The following is an 18795-nucleotide window of genomic DNA, read 5'->3' as shown; positions in this document are numbered from 1 at the left end:
TCGGATGCAACCGAACATACATATTATAGTCTTATAACTGGCAATAATCAAAGCCAGGGAAATACAATACTTTATGGTGTAAAACATCAACCTGAGGATCGAGGTACCGGGCTCTAAATATTCGGTACCTAGGAGCTTGAATAGTTTTTATTGGATTTAATCAAGTTGTGGTCATAAAGTAGCACACATTAAAAGCATTATTCGCGCAATGTTTTATCCCGTTATATTAATTGCTTCTTGATTTGTGTACTGAACGACTCAAAAGGAATTTATAATTGTGCTATATCAGAAGTAGGCGTGGTTATTGTCCGATTTCGCTAATTTTCACTATGTGACATAATAATATGAAAGAAATATACCAACTTTTGTCGAAACCGGTTGATCGGGTCTCGAGATATGGGATTTCACCAAAAAGTGGGCGGTGCCGCGCGCATCGTACAATTGTTACCACGAACCCTGTAAAGCCTTGTCATACGATTCCCGCGGCATATTAGTACGTTTTTGGCGCATGTTAAAAGCTGATGAGATATAAATAAGAAGTTATTGGCGTGAAGTTGTTGGAATTAGAAACAAAGAGAAATTTAACGGTTCAGTGATCGTACTCAAGAGTGAATTGCAAGTCCCACGATACCGAATATTTAGAGACCGGTACCTATAGATGATCGAAAATGTCTGTCAATGCGTGATATATATGTAACGGGTGATTTTTTTGAGGTTAGGATTTTCATGCATTAGTATTTGACAGATCACGTGGGATTTCAGACATGGTGTCAAAGAGAAAGATGCTCAGTATGCTTTGACATTTCATCATGAATAGACTTACTAACGAGCAACGCTTGCAAATCATTGAATTTTATTGCCGAAATCAGTGTTCGGTTCGAAATGTGTTTCGCGCTTTTTTATCGACAAATTTTGTTCAGCGATGAGGCTCATTTCTGGTTGAATGGCTACGTAAATAAGCAAAATTGCCGCATTTGGGGTGAAGAGCAACCAGAAGCCGTTCAAGAACTGCCCATGCATCCCGAAAAATGCACTGTTTGGTGTGGTTTGTACGCTGGTGGAATCATTGGACCGTATTTTTTCAAAGATGCTGTTGGACGCAACGTTACGGTGAATGGCGATCGCTATCGTTCGATGCTAACAAACTTTTTGTTGCCAAAAATGGAAGAACTGAACTTGGTTGACATGTGGTTTCAACAAGATGGCGCTACATGCCACACAGCTCGCGATTCTATGGCCATTTTGAGGGAAAACTTCGGACAACAATTCATCTCAAGAAATGGACCCGTAAGTTGGCCACCAAGATCATGCGATTTAACGCCTTTAGACTATTTTTTGTGGGGCTACGTCAAGTCTAAAGTCTACAGAAATAAGCCAGCAACTATTCCAGCTTTGGAAGACAACATTTCCGAAGAAATTCGGGCTATTCCGGCCGAAATGCTCGAAAAAGTTGCCCAAAATTGGACTTTCCGAATGGACCACCTAAGACGCAGCCGCGGTCAACATTTAAATGAAATTATCTTCAAAAAGTAAATGTCATGAACCAATCTAACGTTTCAAATAAAGAACCGATGAGATTTTGCAAATTTTATGCGTTTTTTTTTAAAAAAAAGTTATCAAGCTCTTAAAAAATCACCCTTTATATTGAATCGAAACAATACTTCCCTGAGCCTCCATATACTTATCATGAAGATTTTCGAGCTACCGAATGTCTTTGTACCGCATATATCGGCCAATATGTAAAATATCAAGGAAAGTAAGATAGCGCACCATAACAATGTATCTTTGTGCCTAAAATATATACATTTATATAACTAATAACGGGTGATTTTTTTGAGGTTAGGATTTTCATGCATTAGTATTTGACAGATCACGTGGGATTTCAGACATGGTGTCAAAGAGAAAGATGCTCAGTATGCTTTGACATTTCATCATGAATAGACTTACTAACGAGCAACGCTTGCAAATCATTGAATTTTATTACCAAAATCAGTGTTCGGTTCGAAATGTGTTTTATCGACAAATTTTGTTCAGCGATGAGGCTCATTTCTGGTTGAATGGCTACGTAAATAAGCAAAATTGCCGCATTTGGGGTGAAGAGCAACCAGAAGCCGTTCAAGAACTGCCCATGCATCCCGAAAAATGCACTGTTTGGTGTGGTTTGTACGCTGGTGGAATCATTGGACCGTATTTTTTCAAAGATGCTGTTGGACGCAACGTTACGGTGAATGGCGATCGCTATCGTTCGATGCTAACAAACTTTTTGTTGCCAAAAATGGAAGAACTGAACTTGGTTGACATGTGGTTTCAACAAGATGGCGCTACATGCCACACAGCTCGCGATTCTATGGCCATTTTGAGGGAAAACTTCGGACAACAATTCATCTCAAGAAATGGACCCGTAAGTTGGCCACCAAGATCATGCGATTTAACGCCTTTAGACTATTTTTTGTGGGGCTACGTCAAGTCTAAAGTCTACAGAAATAAGCCAGCAACTATTCCAGCTTTGGAAGACAACATTTCCGAAGAAATTCGGGCTATTCCGGCCGAAATGCTCGAAAAAGTTGCCCAAAATTGGACTTTCCGAATGGACCACCTAAGACGCAGCCGCGGTCAACATTTAAATGAAATTATCTTCAAAAAGTAAATGTCATGAACCAATCTAACGTTTCAAATAAAGAACCGATGAGATTTTGCAAATTTTATGCGTTTTTTTTTTTTTAAAAAGTTATCAAGCTCTTAAAAAATCACCCTTTATTAGGATTTTCGAACACCGTGCTGACTTTACTTTATATGATTGGTTTTATACCATAAAGTATTTCCCTGACTTTGATTCTTGCAAGTTGCAAGAGTTTAAAATGATCGGTTGCACACGAACCCAGCCCTGTCTTACTTGTTTTATTTGTCATTATATTCCATTTAATGGCAATATATTGTATGTATACTGATAATGTAATCTGCATGAAATAAGCTGTGAGCCTCTGTACATATGTATGTACATACATACGTTGCGTGTAGAAGAATTTACAAACATTATGTGTAAGGTTCTTTTATTGTTTTTATATCCACATAATTCTAAAAGTGGCTATGTGTGACCTAATGGTTTTTTTTTAAATATTGTCAACACTTTTCATGACCAAAAAAATAAAAATGTAAGTATTTAGGTAACGGGGTATCTCGACAGGCAAAAGTTTAAGGTATACTCGCAGTATTGCTGTATTGTCGCTGGAGACTCCATATTGCATATGGAATACAATATATTGCATACAATGAACTGTCACTTCAGCAGTGTGACAGATCAGTTTTCATTTTTATGAAAATTTCGATACACAAGCTTATCCATAGTACCTTTCCGTATTTAACGACGGTTATTTTAAATTTCGTACCGCGTGTATTAAGACGGTTGTGTTAAATTACACTGTGGAACATTTTTGGGATTATTGTCTGGGGGGTGAGAAATTCCAAGTCAGGGTGATGGTACTAGGTCAGTATAGTAAAACCCTCAAAGGGTTTGGCGTTCGTATGTGTTAGTTTTTTTTATGACCTTTTAAATTTGTTCCTTATCTTGATGTTTTTTCGCTTAGTTGTAACATTTTGGCAAAAACGTAGTTTAACATAACTCGCGAACAACTTGTCCGATTTTGTTGAAACAAATTTAGAAAAATTAAGAATTACAATTTCTATTTGTTTTTATTCAAAAAAGTGTCATTTATCGCCTTTTTTTTATAAACTTTCCCCAATAACTCCAGACTTCTGGCCATAAACTACTAAAAAAATAAAGTAAACATTTTTATAATTTTTATAATTTTATTTTATTTATTTATTTTTATTTATTTTAATAAATATTGCCTAGACTTTTTCGGTGGTGGTTGTTCGGGACTAGTGGTATCGCATTCATCGCTATCAACAGTCTCTGAACCACACATAATATCAATGTGTGACTCCACTGTTGGCCCTTCTGCATCTCCTGAAAATTCTTTGTCATCAAGATCATCCCTGTCTTGCCACACAAGCTTACTTCACCAGCAAATTTCCGCAATTATTGCACTCGGCGACTTTTTGCCTCTAGATCTGTAAGTTTTTGTTTTATTAAAATGAGTTTGAAAAAATAAAAAATCAGTATTACCTCATTTCCAATGGCATAGCAACTTGATGATAGCGTTCACCTTGTTCATCAGATTCGGTAGCCAATTGTTTGCTGAAGTAGTCCAGATGATGATGTAAATAATGGATTTTCAAGGACATGTGAACACCAATTTCCGAGAATGCTCTTAACATGCTTGCGACAGAAACATCGTAGTTGTTAGAACGATGCTTTCCCAACAAGCCTTCTATTACTTCTTTGATTGCTTGCCATGCATTCAATTCAGCGTTAATCAAAATATTGTTGAATGCGTCAGTTTTAATCAGCTTTCTTATATCAGGAAAAATTAATTTGTTAAGATGGAAAACCATGGGAAATGAATGAGTGAATTTTACTTTCGTTGAGTCTCGGCTAAATTAGTTTCAAAAACAAGAAAACTTCATCTCTTTTGGCGACAGTTTTGATAAAATTCTTAACAATTCCAAGTTGAATATTCAGTGGAGGCAGCAATATCTTCTCCTTCGGCACTAGAGGCTCACGAATAATATTGGCCGCTTGTAACCTGCTGTGCTCTCTGAGTTTCCATCTGTGGCACAAAAAGCACATATATTTTATATAGCCGCTTTGAAGACCGCAAAGCATTGCTACAACTTTTAAATCGCAGCATATGCGCCACATATGTTTGGTGTAGTTAACCATTTTTAAACTATTTTTCAGTGCATCATATGTTTCTTTCGTTTCTGTACTATAGGCGATTGGAACTAAAGGTTTTTTATTGGTCTTATGCAGTAAAACCGCCCTCAAGCTGAGTTTTGAACTGTCAATAAATAATCTCCATTCATCTGCTTCATATTTTATTTCCATTGCGTTCATCAATTTTCCTACATCCGGGCAATATGCAGAAGTTTTTTCATCATTTACAAGGAATAAACTTTGGAGTGTTGTCTGACGACTTCGATAGGCTGTGACTTTCACACCGGGTGCCAACAATTTGTTTGATTTCAATATGGAAGCCAGCTCTTCCGATTTATGCTGTGTTAATGCCAACTTGGCAACAATTGAATCAAGCTTATTTTGATTTATTAAAATTGGCTCATTAGATACTGATGGCTCATATGGGGGATCATCACGTGCATGATATATCGGAGCAGTCGTAAAAGAGAAAATATCTGGGCTAGAAGCTTTGGCACAGGAATGTGGTCCGAATGAGGCAATGGTGTTGCGGCACTTGCAACACCAACGTAATTATAAAATTTCACCTTATTTTATGTGTTGAGACATATTGACCACAGCAGTAGCAAAAGCTATTTATATCTGGCTTGCACAGTTCCATATTTTGTTCTCTTTTGTTCACTTGTAAAAAATTTGAGAAAAATTACTTGTACTGTTCGCGTTCGTCGGCACTTGTTGAATGACAAAAATCACAGAACCAGTGTGAGAAAGAGAAGAAGTATAATGACAATGCATGTTTTATGTGAACATTACAGAACCAGTGTTGCTGGATTTTTTATGAATTTAAAAACACAAAAAAAATATTTAATTTTTTAGGAAAAAAATACTTTTTTCCCTTCATACATTTCATACATTTTGTTCAAAATAGTCACCTTCTGCTTCAATATAGCTTTTTGCATGGTCCAAAAGCATGTCGGACGAGTGTTTTAGCTCGTTGGCCGTTATGGCCGTCAGTATGCCGGTGTAAGCCTTTTGAGTGGCCTCTACGTCTACATAACACTTTCCTTTCATGGGCAAATGCATTTTTCCGAAAAGGAATAAGTTGCACGGTGCAATATCAGGTGAATACGGTGAGTGGTTAATGGTTAAAAAGTGATTTTTGGTCAAATAATCGGTCACAATCTGTCCTTCGAATGTTGGATTCTGATCAATTTTTGGTCGTCAGTCAATTTGTGCTGAACAAACCGTGCACACACCTTTCGTAAGCCCAAATGTTCGATCAAAATGCGACAAATCGATTTTTAGGAATTTCCAAAAATTTTTTGTCTGATCACGCGCAGTTTCGATAGAATTTCCGGTGATCACGGATTTTGATTGACCCACATGTTGGTCGTCATATATGTCCTCACGACCACTTTGAAAACGTTGAAACCACTCGTGCGCTCTGCTACAAGATAAGCAATCATCAATTGAAGCGTTTCGGAAAAAAATTTATCACTTTTAAAACAAAATTTAATATTGGCTTTTTGTTAGAAGCTCATTTTCGTACCGATAATACAAACATACTGACACTTAAAACGCAATAACTTCACTAACTTCCAATCAATGAAATGTCATTATCACTGGACAATCGATAATGAGAGCAGATTCTATATAAGTGGTTATAGCGCTGAATCATTTCCGATATTTGCTACGATTAATTATTATCATGGCGTACTTATTAGAAATCGAAGCACTCGCGGTACTTTTAATTTCCTCGAGTAAAAAATGAGAACCGATATTGAATTCCCTGCCAGCATATTTTGTTTGTTTTGCTCATTCGGGCGATCGTTCACAACGCTTCGCCTGTAAGACGAGCCATAATGCTTTACTTCTAAATCTTTCGCCATACATATATTAAAACATCGAAATGTATTATTTATTATAAATCGAGAAATAGTAAACCAAAAATTGTTAAATTTAAAAAAATTATAAAGAAATTGGGATCAGCGTTTGTGTTTAGGATTTGGGGGATTTTCAAATGTATTAAAAAAATATTCATATAGTTTTGATTTGAGGAGGAGGAAGGTTCGAATATCGGAAGTTTGTATTAATCTATAAACTAAAAGTTTACTTGATAACTTGAAAGCAAAAGTCGATTTTTTTTTTCGATTTAATTATTTAAAACTTTTTATTCCATATGGTTTTTTTTATTACAAAATGAAGAAAAGTTCATTAACTAGCAATGGCCACGAGTTGCACGGAAGGACCTGCTCTTCTGAGTAATACCAGTGAGCAGAACCGTTTCATGGAGAAGTTAATGGCGAAAATACTTAGTTTCTACCACAAACAGTCAAAAATTGATGTGACATTTAAAGTTTCAAACCCAACGGCTGTGTAAGTATTACTTTGTCCTCAGCTTACACAAAATGATTTAGTTTAATATTTATAATTTTTGGATGGCACAGTGTACCAGCGCATCGTTTGATACTCGAAGCAGCGAGTCCCTACTTCGAGAACCTTTTCAAAGGCGAGCAAGGCAATAATCCCGTAATCGAGATAAATTATATCGATAGCGATACTTTGGAGCGTCTAATAACCTTTTGTTACACCGGAGAGGCCCCCATTACCGTTAACAATGTTGGTGCCATGTTAAAAGCGGCAATCGTTTTGCAGTTGAACGATGCCATAAATAGTTGTGTGGACTACCTCACGACACATACCAATGAATGCACATTACAGGGTGCTTATGTGCTTGAACGAGAAACACAGTGTGAACGGCTGAAGCAAAAACTCACCGAATACGAAATAGTGAACTTCATGGAGGTGAGTATAATGCCTCGCAATAGCGGTACTTATGTATTCGATATTTTGTTTCTAATAATACTAGATCAGTCGACGCGTGGAGTTTCTGAGTTTTGATGTAGAAAAATTGCAACGTATTCTGGAATCTGACAATTTGAATATAACTCGTGAGGAAGATGCCTATGATGCCATAAAACGCTGGTTCAATTACGATGAACCTGCACGTCAAGAGCAACTACCAATTTTAATAGCATCTCTCCGGCTTACCCAATTTGATGCGGACTTTCTGTTGACACACATTCAGCCGTTATCTGGTTGTGAGCTGCTGGCCTTCAAGGCGATTTCGTGGATCAGAGAGCCTGCAGCACGAACAAAGATAAATATTCGATTTACAGAACCACGTGCTACTTGTGAGAAAACATTGCTGGCGCTTGGCTCAACAGAGGTAAGCACACACTGTGGCTTATATTCAGAAATTATAATCCTAAATTCTTCTACGCCTAATATTTTTAAATAGATGAATCACAATCTGCTGCAATATAACAAAGCTGAGGATAAGTGGCAAGACTATGCGAGTTTAGAAATCGATTATACATATTATTGTATGATTTTAGAGGATGATAATTTAATATTTATTGGCGGTCGTAAAAGTGGTGTCTCATCCAAAATCGTCCGCAGCTTGAATATACGAAATAAGACATGGCAAAATTTGCCCGCCATGAACCAAGCAAGATGCGGACATTGCGTTGTCGAATTAGATGGTAAAATCTACGCGATTGGTGGTTTAGAAGGTGAAGAGGTTTTGTCGTCGGTGGAAAGGTAAATATGTATAAATCTGTAACGAATTACTTAACGATGGCGATTGTGAGCTTTAACAATTTCAGGTTAACCTTAAGCTTATTAGTGAAAGCATTTTAGATAAGTTGCCTTAGAGTAATGTGGATGATGTACAAAACAAAATGCTTATATATTTTGGAAAGAGGGTATTAAGTAAAATCTAGAAACGTTTTAGCGTTGCCTCCTCAAATAATTGCCTCTGACTTTAAGTACACCCACACGATCTGACATTTCCAGCGACTTCTTTAGAATACTACAAGTTTGCAAATCAGACAATTTCTAAGTTGACGCTCATTAAGCTAACAAACGCAATGCTTTTCATATCAATTTCGATATTATATTTATAACTCATTTTGTTTGTTGATTTCCAGATATACACCATCCGATGGTTGGGAGTCCGTGAGCAGTTTGATTGTTGAAAGACATAGCGCCGGAGCTGTGACTTTAAATAACAAAGTTTATATAATGGGCGGTACAAATACTCCACTAAGAGCCTTAAAACTCGTCGAATGCTACAACCCGGATTCGAATATTTGGACTTCTTGCGCGGATATGACAGAATGTCGTGTTCTTCCTCATGTAAGTTAGAATAAAATATTATATAATGATTGATATATTGCCAGATTTTACATTACAGGTAAAAGTACATAAAGGTCATATTTATGTTTTAGACACGTATTCTGCTAACAGTAGCCAAAGTGTTGAACGTTATGATCCTCAACACAACATCTGGTCTAAGGTAAATTAAGTTGATTTTTGCCAATCGTTTGGTTTCAAACTGATTATTTTGCGCAGATTTATTGCTTGAATGCTGACTGGGCTCGTATTGCAGGCATGTCGTTAGACAATAAACTATGGCTTTTTGGTCGGTTTACATCTGAGGACATATTAAATATATCGTTCTACGACGAGGACGATGAACGATGGGTAAAAAAGTGCTCTTTACCCAATGGAAGGAAATGTTTCTGTCGTGTTGTGCCTATAGCTTTACTGTCGTTGAAATGAATAAATAATCTATGTATATATATAAAAATTTATCCTTTTTTCTCTTGGTCACGGCATCACGTGCGAATGACCGATTTCACTAATTCTTTTTTTGTTGTATTTGTTATTATTAGGAGAGTTTTTATGTAAGAAAAAATTACGAAAGTCGCCTCTATAATATAAAAATTAATCGTAAAATGTGTTGCTAAGCGCATAACTCAACAACGCCTGTATATCCATATCCAGGATATAGTATATCCAGCGGAAACACCAACAACAAAATAGACATTGACGAGCTTTTTCTCAACTTGCGTCAGTGATTCGTTTGTGAGAACATTGCTCTCTTTGGAAATGCCTTGTTACGCAGAAAGCACGGCCAACCAGTAGATTGACACCCAGGTGTGTTCTCAACCAATTCGTTGGGACGAATTTACACAGTCCATCCGAAAAACAATGATTGCTTATACCTTCGGTTGCTATTGATAAATGTACGTGGTTCAGTTTCATTTGAGTCATTGCGTACTGTGGATGATAGAGTGTATGCAACTTTTTGAGAAGCATGCTAGCAATTACAATTGCAGGAACATGATAATCACTGGAATCAAACGATGCCGATGCGATAGCTACTTCGAATGCAAATGCAAATTCGCACACTTTTCGCCATGATCATTTCGACATATCAGCCTTCAAATCCGCGTCAATTATAAACTACGAAGAAAAATGACATTGGCGAAAACAAATAACATCGTACAATATTCGCTAAGAATTGGAAATAGGCAAATTTCGGTTCCAGTGGTTTGATATCAATTTCATCTGCCTTTTGTCAATTCACTTCAACGAAATATGAACTCATCACGAATGTTTATGGCAACATTGGTCAAATTATCGTAACTACAATTATATGAGTGCGCGTCAGTTATATGTGGCGTGTTTCCGAGTTGGAAAACCATCTGCTCTGCACATTTGCGCACCGGAATGGAAACCAAAAAATGTTGTTTATCAAACTGCGTTACATTGAAAAAAAAGTAGAAAAATTGAAAATAAATGATTTTTAACACGACGTAAATTCAACTTTCTTTTCATTTCAAAACTCTTATGTATATATAGTTACGAGTATATGCAAAGATTATTTATCGATTTTTGCTTACAATTGGTGTTGAAATGCAAATTGGCCCAATTCATGAGTGATGCAGTCATTGAACTCATTTAAAGTTATTTTTCAGCGGAATTCAGCTTACTAATAATGCCTGAGTTTATGACAAATAATGTTATAAACTGCAAACATATCTATATGTTACATATTCATTTATATAGTGATACGGTTCTACTCTAAAATATATACTCTGTTCAAGTTATTGCGCATACGCCATGGTGGCCGCTGATTGCGAAAGACAAGCAACAATAAAAAATTCATCTAAATAATAAATAATAAATAATATGTATATATATATATATATATATATATATATATATATGTATATTTATATGTATATGTATATATATACGGGTGCCAATGTGTATGATCTGGCCACCAGTAGTCTTCTCCTATTAGCTAGTACTGACTGCTACTGGGCGATTGCTTCAGACAGTAAAAATGTTCACACTACAGTTCCGAGGTATGAGTTTAGCTCCGTAGCAGGGTAACTCAAGGTACGTAAGTGATCAAGTTTCTATAGGGTGATTTTTTAAGAGCTTGATAACTTTTTTAAAAAAAAAAACGCATAAAATTTGCAAAATCTCATCGGTTCTTTATTTGAAACGTTAGATTGGTTCATGACATTTACTTTTTGAAGATAATTTCATTTAAATGTTGACCGCGGCTGCGTCTTAGGTGGTCCATTCGGAAAGTCCAATTTTGGGCAACTTTTTCGAGCATTTCGGCCGGAATAGCCCGAATTTCTTCGGAAATGTTGTCTTCCAAAGCTGGAATAGTTGCTGGCTTATTTCTGTAGACTTTAGACTTGACGTAGCCCCACAAAAAATAGTCTAAAGGCGTTAAATCGCATGATCTTGGTGGCCAACTTACGGGTCCATTTCTTGAGATGAATTGTTGTCCGAAGTTTTCCCTCAAAATGGCCATAGAATCGCGAGCTGTGTGGCATGTAGCGCCATCTTGTTGAAACCACATGTCAACCAAGTTCAGTTCTTCCATTTTTGGCAACAAAAAGTTTGTTAGCATCGAACGATAGCGATCGCCATTCACCGTAACGTTGCGTCCAACAGCATCTTTGAAAAAATACGGTCCAATGATTCCACCAGCGTACAAACCACACCAAACAGTGCATTTTTCGGGATGCATGGGCAGTTCTTGAACGGCTTCTGGTTGCTCTTCACCCCAAATGCGGCAATTTTGCTTATTTACGTAGCCATTCAACCAGAAATGAGCCTCATCGCTGAACAAAAATTGTGCGCGAAACACATTTCGAACCGAACACTGATTTTGGTAATAAAATTCAATGATTTGCAAGCGTTGCTCGTTAGTAAGTCTATTCATGATGAAATGTCAAAGCATACTGAGCATCTTTCTCTTTGACACCATGTCTGAAATCCCACGTGATCTGTCAAATACTAACGCATGAAAATCCTAACCTCAAAAAAATCACCCGTTATTACCTGTTAACATCCGCTACAGAAATGGATCCATTTTGCTGCGACTTAGCAGTGATTTGCAAGTGGAAATGAGATCCTTAGCGCTTTTTTGTGAGTTACCTTGTGTGACATACGTATTTAAATGGGGTCAAGTAGAGCAGCAAAACAAACGATGCGACTATCGATGGTTTTAGTCTCCTCTCATTGCAAATAAGCAGAATTAGCTAGACAGCGATATTCGAAGTTGGGAAAATGTTCGAGTGGCGAAGTTTTTTTTTACGACTTAGTTTATAAGGCTGCATATAGCTGCAGGATGGTCCAACAGCCACAGTTCTAGCTAGAGTGCTGCCGTGTTAAAAGCTGATGAGATATAAATAAGAAGTTATTGGCGTGAAGTTGAATCGAACCAATACTTCGCGTAGCCTCCATATACTTTATATAAATATTGTCGAGCTTCCGGAAAACTTTGTATCGCATATATCGGGCAATGTGTGAATTATCAAGAAAAGTAAGATGGCGCGTCATAACAATGTATCTTTGTGCTAAAATACTCATAGATACATTTATATAACTAATATCAGAATTTTCGAACATCGGGCTGATTTTACTTTATATTACTGGTTTTACACCTTAAAGTATTTCCCTGGCTTTGATTCTTGCAATTTGCAGGAGTTTTAAATGTTCGGTTGCACTCGACTTAGCCCTTCTATACTTGTTATATATTTGTGACCTGGTCTACGAAAAGGGAGCTAACGTGCGAAAAATATTTTTCTGGGAAACAGCTGTTAAAAATCTCATCTTCCATCCGAATCAACTAAAAAGTGAAAATAGATTTTTTTGATTTTTTGACACCTAAGCCCCCTTTTCGTAGGTCAGGACACATATACATAACATCAAGCAAAAAGCTGTTTTCAATTGTTCACAGTATGTTTTCCAATTATGAGTTTAGTCGCAGCGGAGCAGTTTATAGTAGATGAAACAGCGACTTTTCTTCGTTGATTTTGCTCCAGCTCAATGCGATTGAAATGCCCGTTCTCGTTAGACGTTATCGTCATCGTCTTTTCATCAGCCGCAAGCAACCACTTTAGAACTGGATCGATTTGTTTGCTATTTTCAAGTTATAATGAGTTCCATAGGGTGTTTATTGTGTCATCTTGTTTGACAACCGAATTTAAATAGTTTCAAAGTGCTTTTTCTGCAATTTTTAGCTTTTAGAGACTTAAAGACGGACGGTTTTGAAGATTTAAATTATTATTTTCAACAATTGGACTTCCATACGAAACAAATTTGCTCGTGATGTGCTATTACACAGTTCAGTCTGTCTATCGAAGACAAAATGTTAAATGTGGCGTATTTTCTCTTTGCTGTTGTTTACTGCTTCACTTGGTGAGCGACGTGCCACCCTTCCGTAGTGACAACATAATTGTTGTTGCACTCATTTGCGCTGTTTCAATGTAAGTGAAAAACTCTTCATCGGTTCTGTGTTCGAGAAAATTGGATTTTCCTGTAGAAACCAATCAGTTGATTGAAAGCAAAGGCGTACAACTGCTTCCTAAGTTGTCAGTACGGCCATAATTTTTGCCAAATTTCGTTTGATACGGCAGGGCTTAACGTCGGCATGGATAACATGATACAAGACTTTCGCATTGGGTCTCATTTCTCTCTCAAACGCGCTCCCTGATTATTTGACAGCAATAGAAATCAGGGAATTTTGAACAGCTGATATTAGAAAAGGCGGGATGCCAGAAGTAAACCGCTATAATTACTTAACGAAATTATGTTTATGTAAATTAATTAATGATTTTGCATTTTAGCATTTATATACATATGTATGCATTTTCAAAGTGTTTAATTTAGTGTTTTGTATAATTTATTAAACACCTAATCTAATCTTTTTCAGCAGTGGCATCATTGGCAAATGTTATAAAAAATGCGAGTTTTGACAGCTCTTTCTCGAATCAAAGAGTCTCGTATCATGTTATCCATGCTAGGGCTAAGCCATGCTATACTCTTTAAACTTCTCAACAAAGAGACTGAAAAAATTTAAAGAGATCACTTCCCTAAGTTATCGCTGTACCGTAGTTTTAGAAAAATGTTTTAGCTGCAGTATAGCGTGAGCAGCAAAGCGGTTAAGTTCAGTTCTGTCTGAATTGTGCTTTGAGATCAGTGCAGTTATATCAGTTGCCGGTAAATCAAGCAAGTTTATAGCGCAAATATATATCCGTATGTATTAACAAAAATATAACCAGTTGCAGATAAATATAATTTTGGTGATATAATACGTTTAAATTATTAGCATGACTCACTTTTACTCGTTGCAAAACAAAAACTTGGATTTAGTTTGTACTTTTAAACGTTATACATACAAATGTACATATTAATTTGTAAGGGATGGTTTAAAGAAGCGGTCGAGACTTGTTTGTTAATTCTTTTGTTTTTGTGTAATAGCTTCTGATTTGCATCATTGTTTTCATATCACTTTATCTTCATTTTTTTTGTCGCATACCTTCCTCGATAACTGGTTCTCCAACTTCATTGTCAGACACTTCGAAATCTTCATCATCTTCCGTACCGTATCGTCATTCTAATTTTCGATGACTCCACTGGGGACGTCCACACCACCCACCTTGGACAATAACGATTGTACCTCTCGAAGTGTTTCATTGTTATCGAATCGAACAATGGAATTTCCAGCTTTGCTGTTGTATTGATCATCGTCTCACTGTTTTATACTACATTTTCCAAGCTTTTAAAAGTAGAGCTCTTGGCTAATTTAAGCAGCAAGACGAATTGAATGTCCTTTCAAATTACTCTTAACCGGAACGTTTTCTTGTGATACAATGTTCCATAACAGTTTATTCCGGTATCCTAACTTGAGCAGTCTTATGGGATTTACACCCATGGACAGCAAATTATCTGCTTACTTAACGAATGATGGAAGCAGCGGAAGAAAAGCCGTGAATTCATCCAAGACTTTTGCAAGTTAGCATATTCCAATGGCTTTTCAAACCCCTTGAAGCAACGAGGGTTTGCGGATCTACCAATTACCAATCAATCTTAGCTATTTTTCGGCCAGGTGCCGAAGAAAAGGACATTCCGATTTATTCCGAAGTTTTCTTAGTTGCGAATCAAGTGAAATTTAAAATTGTGCTAGATGGAAAGTGGGCGTGTTTGTTGCTTGATTTCGTCTTTTTTCACAATGTGACATAAGAATGTAAGAAAAATCCCACGTTCTAAATTTGGTCGACTTCGATTGGTCGAGTCCTGAGTTATGGGATTTCACCAAAAAGTGTGTGGTGCCACTTCCAGCGTCATACCATCTCGGTGGTAAAATTTAATGTCTCTAGCGTATTTAGTTACCGTTATATAGGAAGTTAGCAAGTCTTTCCTCCGATTTCATCCATTTTATAAGATTTGGACTCAGCAAATTTGGTTGTTGGAGCTTAAGTGGTTTAAGAGATTTGTAACAAATAGCTTGTTAGAGGCCGGGACCACGCCAACTTGTTTAAAAATCTTTGCACACAGGTGCCCCTTTCTAGCGATTCTCACTACCAAATTACAGCTTTATGCCTGAATTTAGTGGTTAGTAGTGATAATATAAGTTTACGGTTAATGGCGTTTTGTGGGCATGGCAGTGGTCCGATTACGTGCATCTATAAACTCGAAATTTTCTTTGTACAAGGGAACTCACATACCACGTTTCATCGAAATATCTCAACGTTTACTCAAGTTACAGCTTGAATGGATGGACAGACGGACGGACGAACAGACATTTAACCGGATTTCAACTTTTCTCGTCACCCTGATAATTTATAAGTATATATAAAACCCCCCTATACCATATAAGTCTCGCTTAGCTTAAGTAGATACGTGCAATCGTTAGGTGATCAACACTATAATACTCTGTAGCAACTGGTTGCAAGAGTATAAAAAGTGAGCGGTAGGGACTTGACACTACATATTCGGTATCTGATGGATTGACAACTTATTTCAAACATCTGTATAGATACGGATACACTAGATAACTTGAAAGTCGAGTTGAATTTAATTATTTAAAACTTGTATTCAATATTTTTTTATTACAAAGGAATCAAAGTCCATTAACTACATGGCCACAAGTTGTATGGAAGGACCAGCTCTTCAGAGCAATACCAGTGAGCAGAATCGCTTCATGGAATACGAAATAGAGAACTTCATGGAGGTAAGTATAATACCTCATAAGAGCGGTAATTGTCTAACAGACATTCTCTAATAATACTAGATCAGTCGAGGCGTTGAGTTTCTGAGTTTTGATGTAGAAAAATTGCAACGTATTCTGGAATCTGACAATTTGCATATAACTCGTGAGGAAGATGCCTATGATGCCATAAAACGCTGGTTCAATTACGATGTTCCTGCACGTCAGGAGGCACTGCCACTTTTAATGTCTTGTCTCCGGCTTACCCAATTCGATGTGGACTTTCTGTTGACACACATTCAGCCGTTACCTGGTTGTGAGCTGCTGGTCTTCAAGGCGCTAACGTGGATCGGAGAGTCTGCAGTACGAACAAAGCTAAATATGAGATTTACAGAACCACGTGCTACGTGTGAGAAAACATTCCTGGCGATTTTCCGAGTAGGGGTAAGAGCACACTGTGGCTTATATTCAAAAACTATACCTAACTACGCCTAATATTTTTGGAATAGTTTTATCACAAGCTGCTGCAATATAACAAAGCTGAGGATAAGTGGCGGGAATATGAAAATTTGGAAATCGATTACTTTGATTATGGGACGATTTTAAAGGATGAAAATATATTATTTATTGGTGGTTATAAAAGTGGTGACGTATCTAACATCGTCCGCAGCTTGAATATACGAAATAAGACATGGCAAAATTTGTGCGCCATGAAGCAAGCAAGATGTGGACATAGTGTTGTCGAAATAGATGGTAAAATCTTCGCGATTGGTGGTTACGAGCGTGGTTTAGAGGGTGGAAAAGTTTTGCCGTCGGTGGAAAGGTAAATATGTATAATTCTGTAACGAATTGCCTAACGTTGGCGGTTGTGAGCTTTAACAATTTCAGGTAACCTTTATCTTTAATGGTGAAAGGATTTTAGATAAGTTGCCTTAGAGTAATGTAGATGGTGTACAAAATAAAGTACTTATATGTATATTTAGGAAAGAGAGTATTGAGTCAAGGCGCTTACTCTTAAGATATCAACTCCAAAAACTTTATAAAGTGAAACCGACAGAATACATAGCCTGCACAGCGGATCATAAAACGTTTTAGCGTTGCCTCGTCAGATAACTGCCTCTGACTTTAAGTACACCCACACCATCTGTCTTGCCAAAGACTTCTTTAGAATACTTCAAGTTTGCAAATCAGACAATTTCTAAGTTGACGCTCATTAAGCTAACAAACGCAATGCTTTTCATATCAATTTCGATATTATATTTATAACTCATGTTGTTTGTTGATTTCCAGATATACACCATCCGATGGTTGGGAGTCCGTGAGCAGTTTGATTGTTGAAAGACATAGCGCCGGAGCAGTGACTTTAAATAACAAAATTTATATAATGGGCGGTACAAATACTCCACTAAGAGCCTTAAAACTCGTCGAATGCTACAACCCGGATTCGAATATTTGGACTTCTTGCGCTGATATGATGGAATGTCGTGTTCTTCCTCATGTAAGTTAGAATAAAATATTATATAATGATTGATATATTGCCAGATTTTACATTACAGGTAAAAGTACATAAAGGTCATATTTATGTTTTAGACACGTATTCTGCTAACCGTAGACAAAGTGTTGAACGTTATGATCCTGAGCGAAACACCTGGTCTAAGGTAAATTAAGTTGATTTTTGCCAATCGTTTGGTTTCAAACTGATTATTTTGCGCAGATTTGTTGTTTGAATTCTGACTGGGCTCGAATTGCAGGCATGTCGTTAGACAATAAGCTATGGCTTTTTGGTCGCCTTGAATCTGATAACGTACCAAGTGTATCAGTCTATGACGAGCATAATGACCGTTGGGTAGAAAAGTGTTCATTACACAATGTAGATGGATTATTCCGTTGTATTGTGCCTGTAGCCTTAGTGTCAATGAAATGAATAAATAATATTATTATATATATGTATAATATATATTTTTTTAAAAAAAATTTCTTATAAGAAGTACAATGAATATGCGTGATTTTCTCTTTTTGAAAGGAGCGGCAAACTCTTGTGGGTTTTATTTAACATTCTCTTGCATCCTTGATGTTTAAAGAACCACGAAAAATTATGATGTCAGTGGTTTCTAATTTTTATGGCGAAAGGGCATTCCTTGTCATTTTTTAAATCTTTCCAGGATCGTTTGAAACGAATATATAAACAATTAAGGAAGGGCTAAGTTCGGGTGTCACTGAACATTTTATACTCTCGCATGATAAAGTGATAATCGAGATTTCGTTATCGGCCATTTACATATTTTTTTATTTTGTTGTAAAATTAATTAGATTAGATCAATTTGTGTAATGTATATATCATACAGAGAAGGCATCAGATGGAATTCAAAATAGCGTTATATTGGAAGAAGGCGTGATTGTGAACCGATTTCACCCATATTTCGTAAATGTTATAAGGGTGTTAAGAAAATATTATATACCGAATTTCATTGAAATCGGTGGAGTAGTTCTTGAGATATGGTTGTAGGTCCATAAGTGGGCGACGCCACGCCCATTTTCAATTTTTAAAAAAGTTTGGGTGCAGCTACATTCTGCCATTTCTTCCGTAAAATTTTTTTTTCGTTTTTGGTTAGTCGGTTAACGCACTTTTAGCGATTTTCAACATAACTTTGTATAGGAAGTGGGCGTG

The 18795-nt window shown here is 36.8% G+C and overlaps 1 protein-coding gene across 5 annotated transcripts in view; it reads left to right on the top strand.

Annotated features, from left to right (window-relative positions):
- Positions 1–18068, top strand: part of LOC125780227 (kelch-like protein 17) — a 49021-nt gene extending 30953 nt beyond the window's left edge. The window contains exons 3-7 of one of the 5 annotated variants that reach the window (XM_049462096.1): positions 16212–16571; positions 16637–16950; positions 17418–17625; positions 17684–17785; positions 17842–18068. In XM_049462096.1, the coding sequence (XP_049318053.1) occupies positions 16212–16571; positions 16637–16950; positions 17418–17625; positions 17684–17785; positions 17842–18051 (1194 nt within the window). In that variant the 3' untranslated portion in view covers positions 18052–18068. Of the gene's footprint in view, positions 1–7625; positions 7986–8057; positions 8360–8748; positions 8957–9014; positions 9117–9172; positions 9398–16211; positions 16572–16636; positions 16951–17417; positions 17626–17683; positions 17810–17841 lie in introns of those variants that run through there. The other 4 variants (XM_049462124.1, XM_049462089.1, XM_049462120.1 and 1 more) reach the window with 4 other exon arrangements.
- Positions 18069–18795: the final 727 nt, after the last annotated feature.

Source organism: Bactrocera dorsalis, chromosome 1 (genome assembly GCF_023373825.1).
Source record: "Bactrocera dorsalis isolate Fly_Bdor chromosome 1, ASM2337382v1, whole genome shotgun sequence".
In the NCBI taxonomy this organism is placed as follows: domain Eukaryota; kingdom Metazoa; phylum Arthropoda; class Insecta; order Diptera; family Tephritidae; genus Bactrocera; species Bactrocera dorsalis.
The sequence above is the reverse complement of the archived record's forward strand: the minus strand, read 5'-3'. Positions and strand labels throughout refer to the sequence as shown.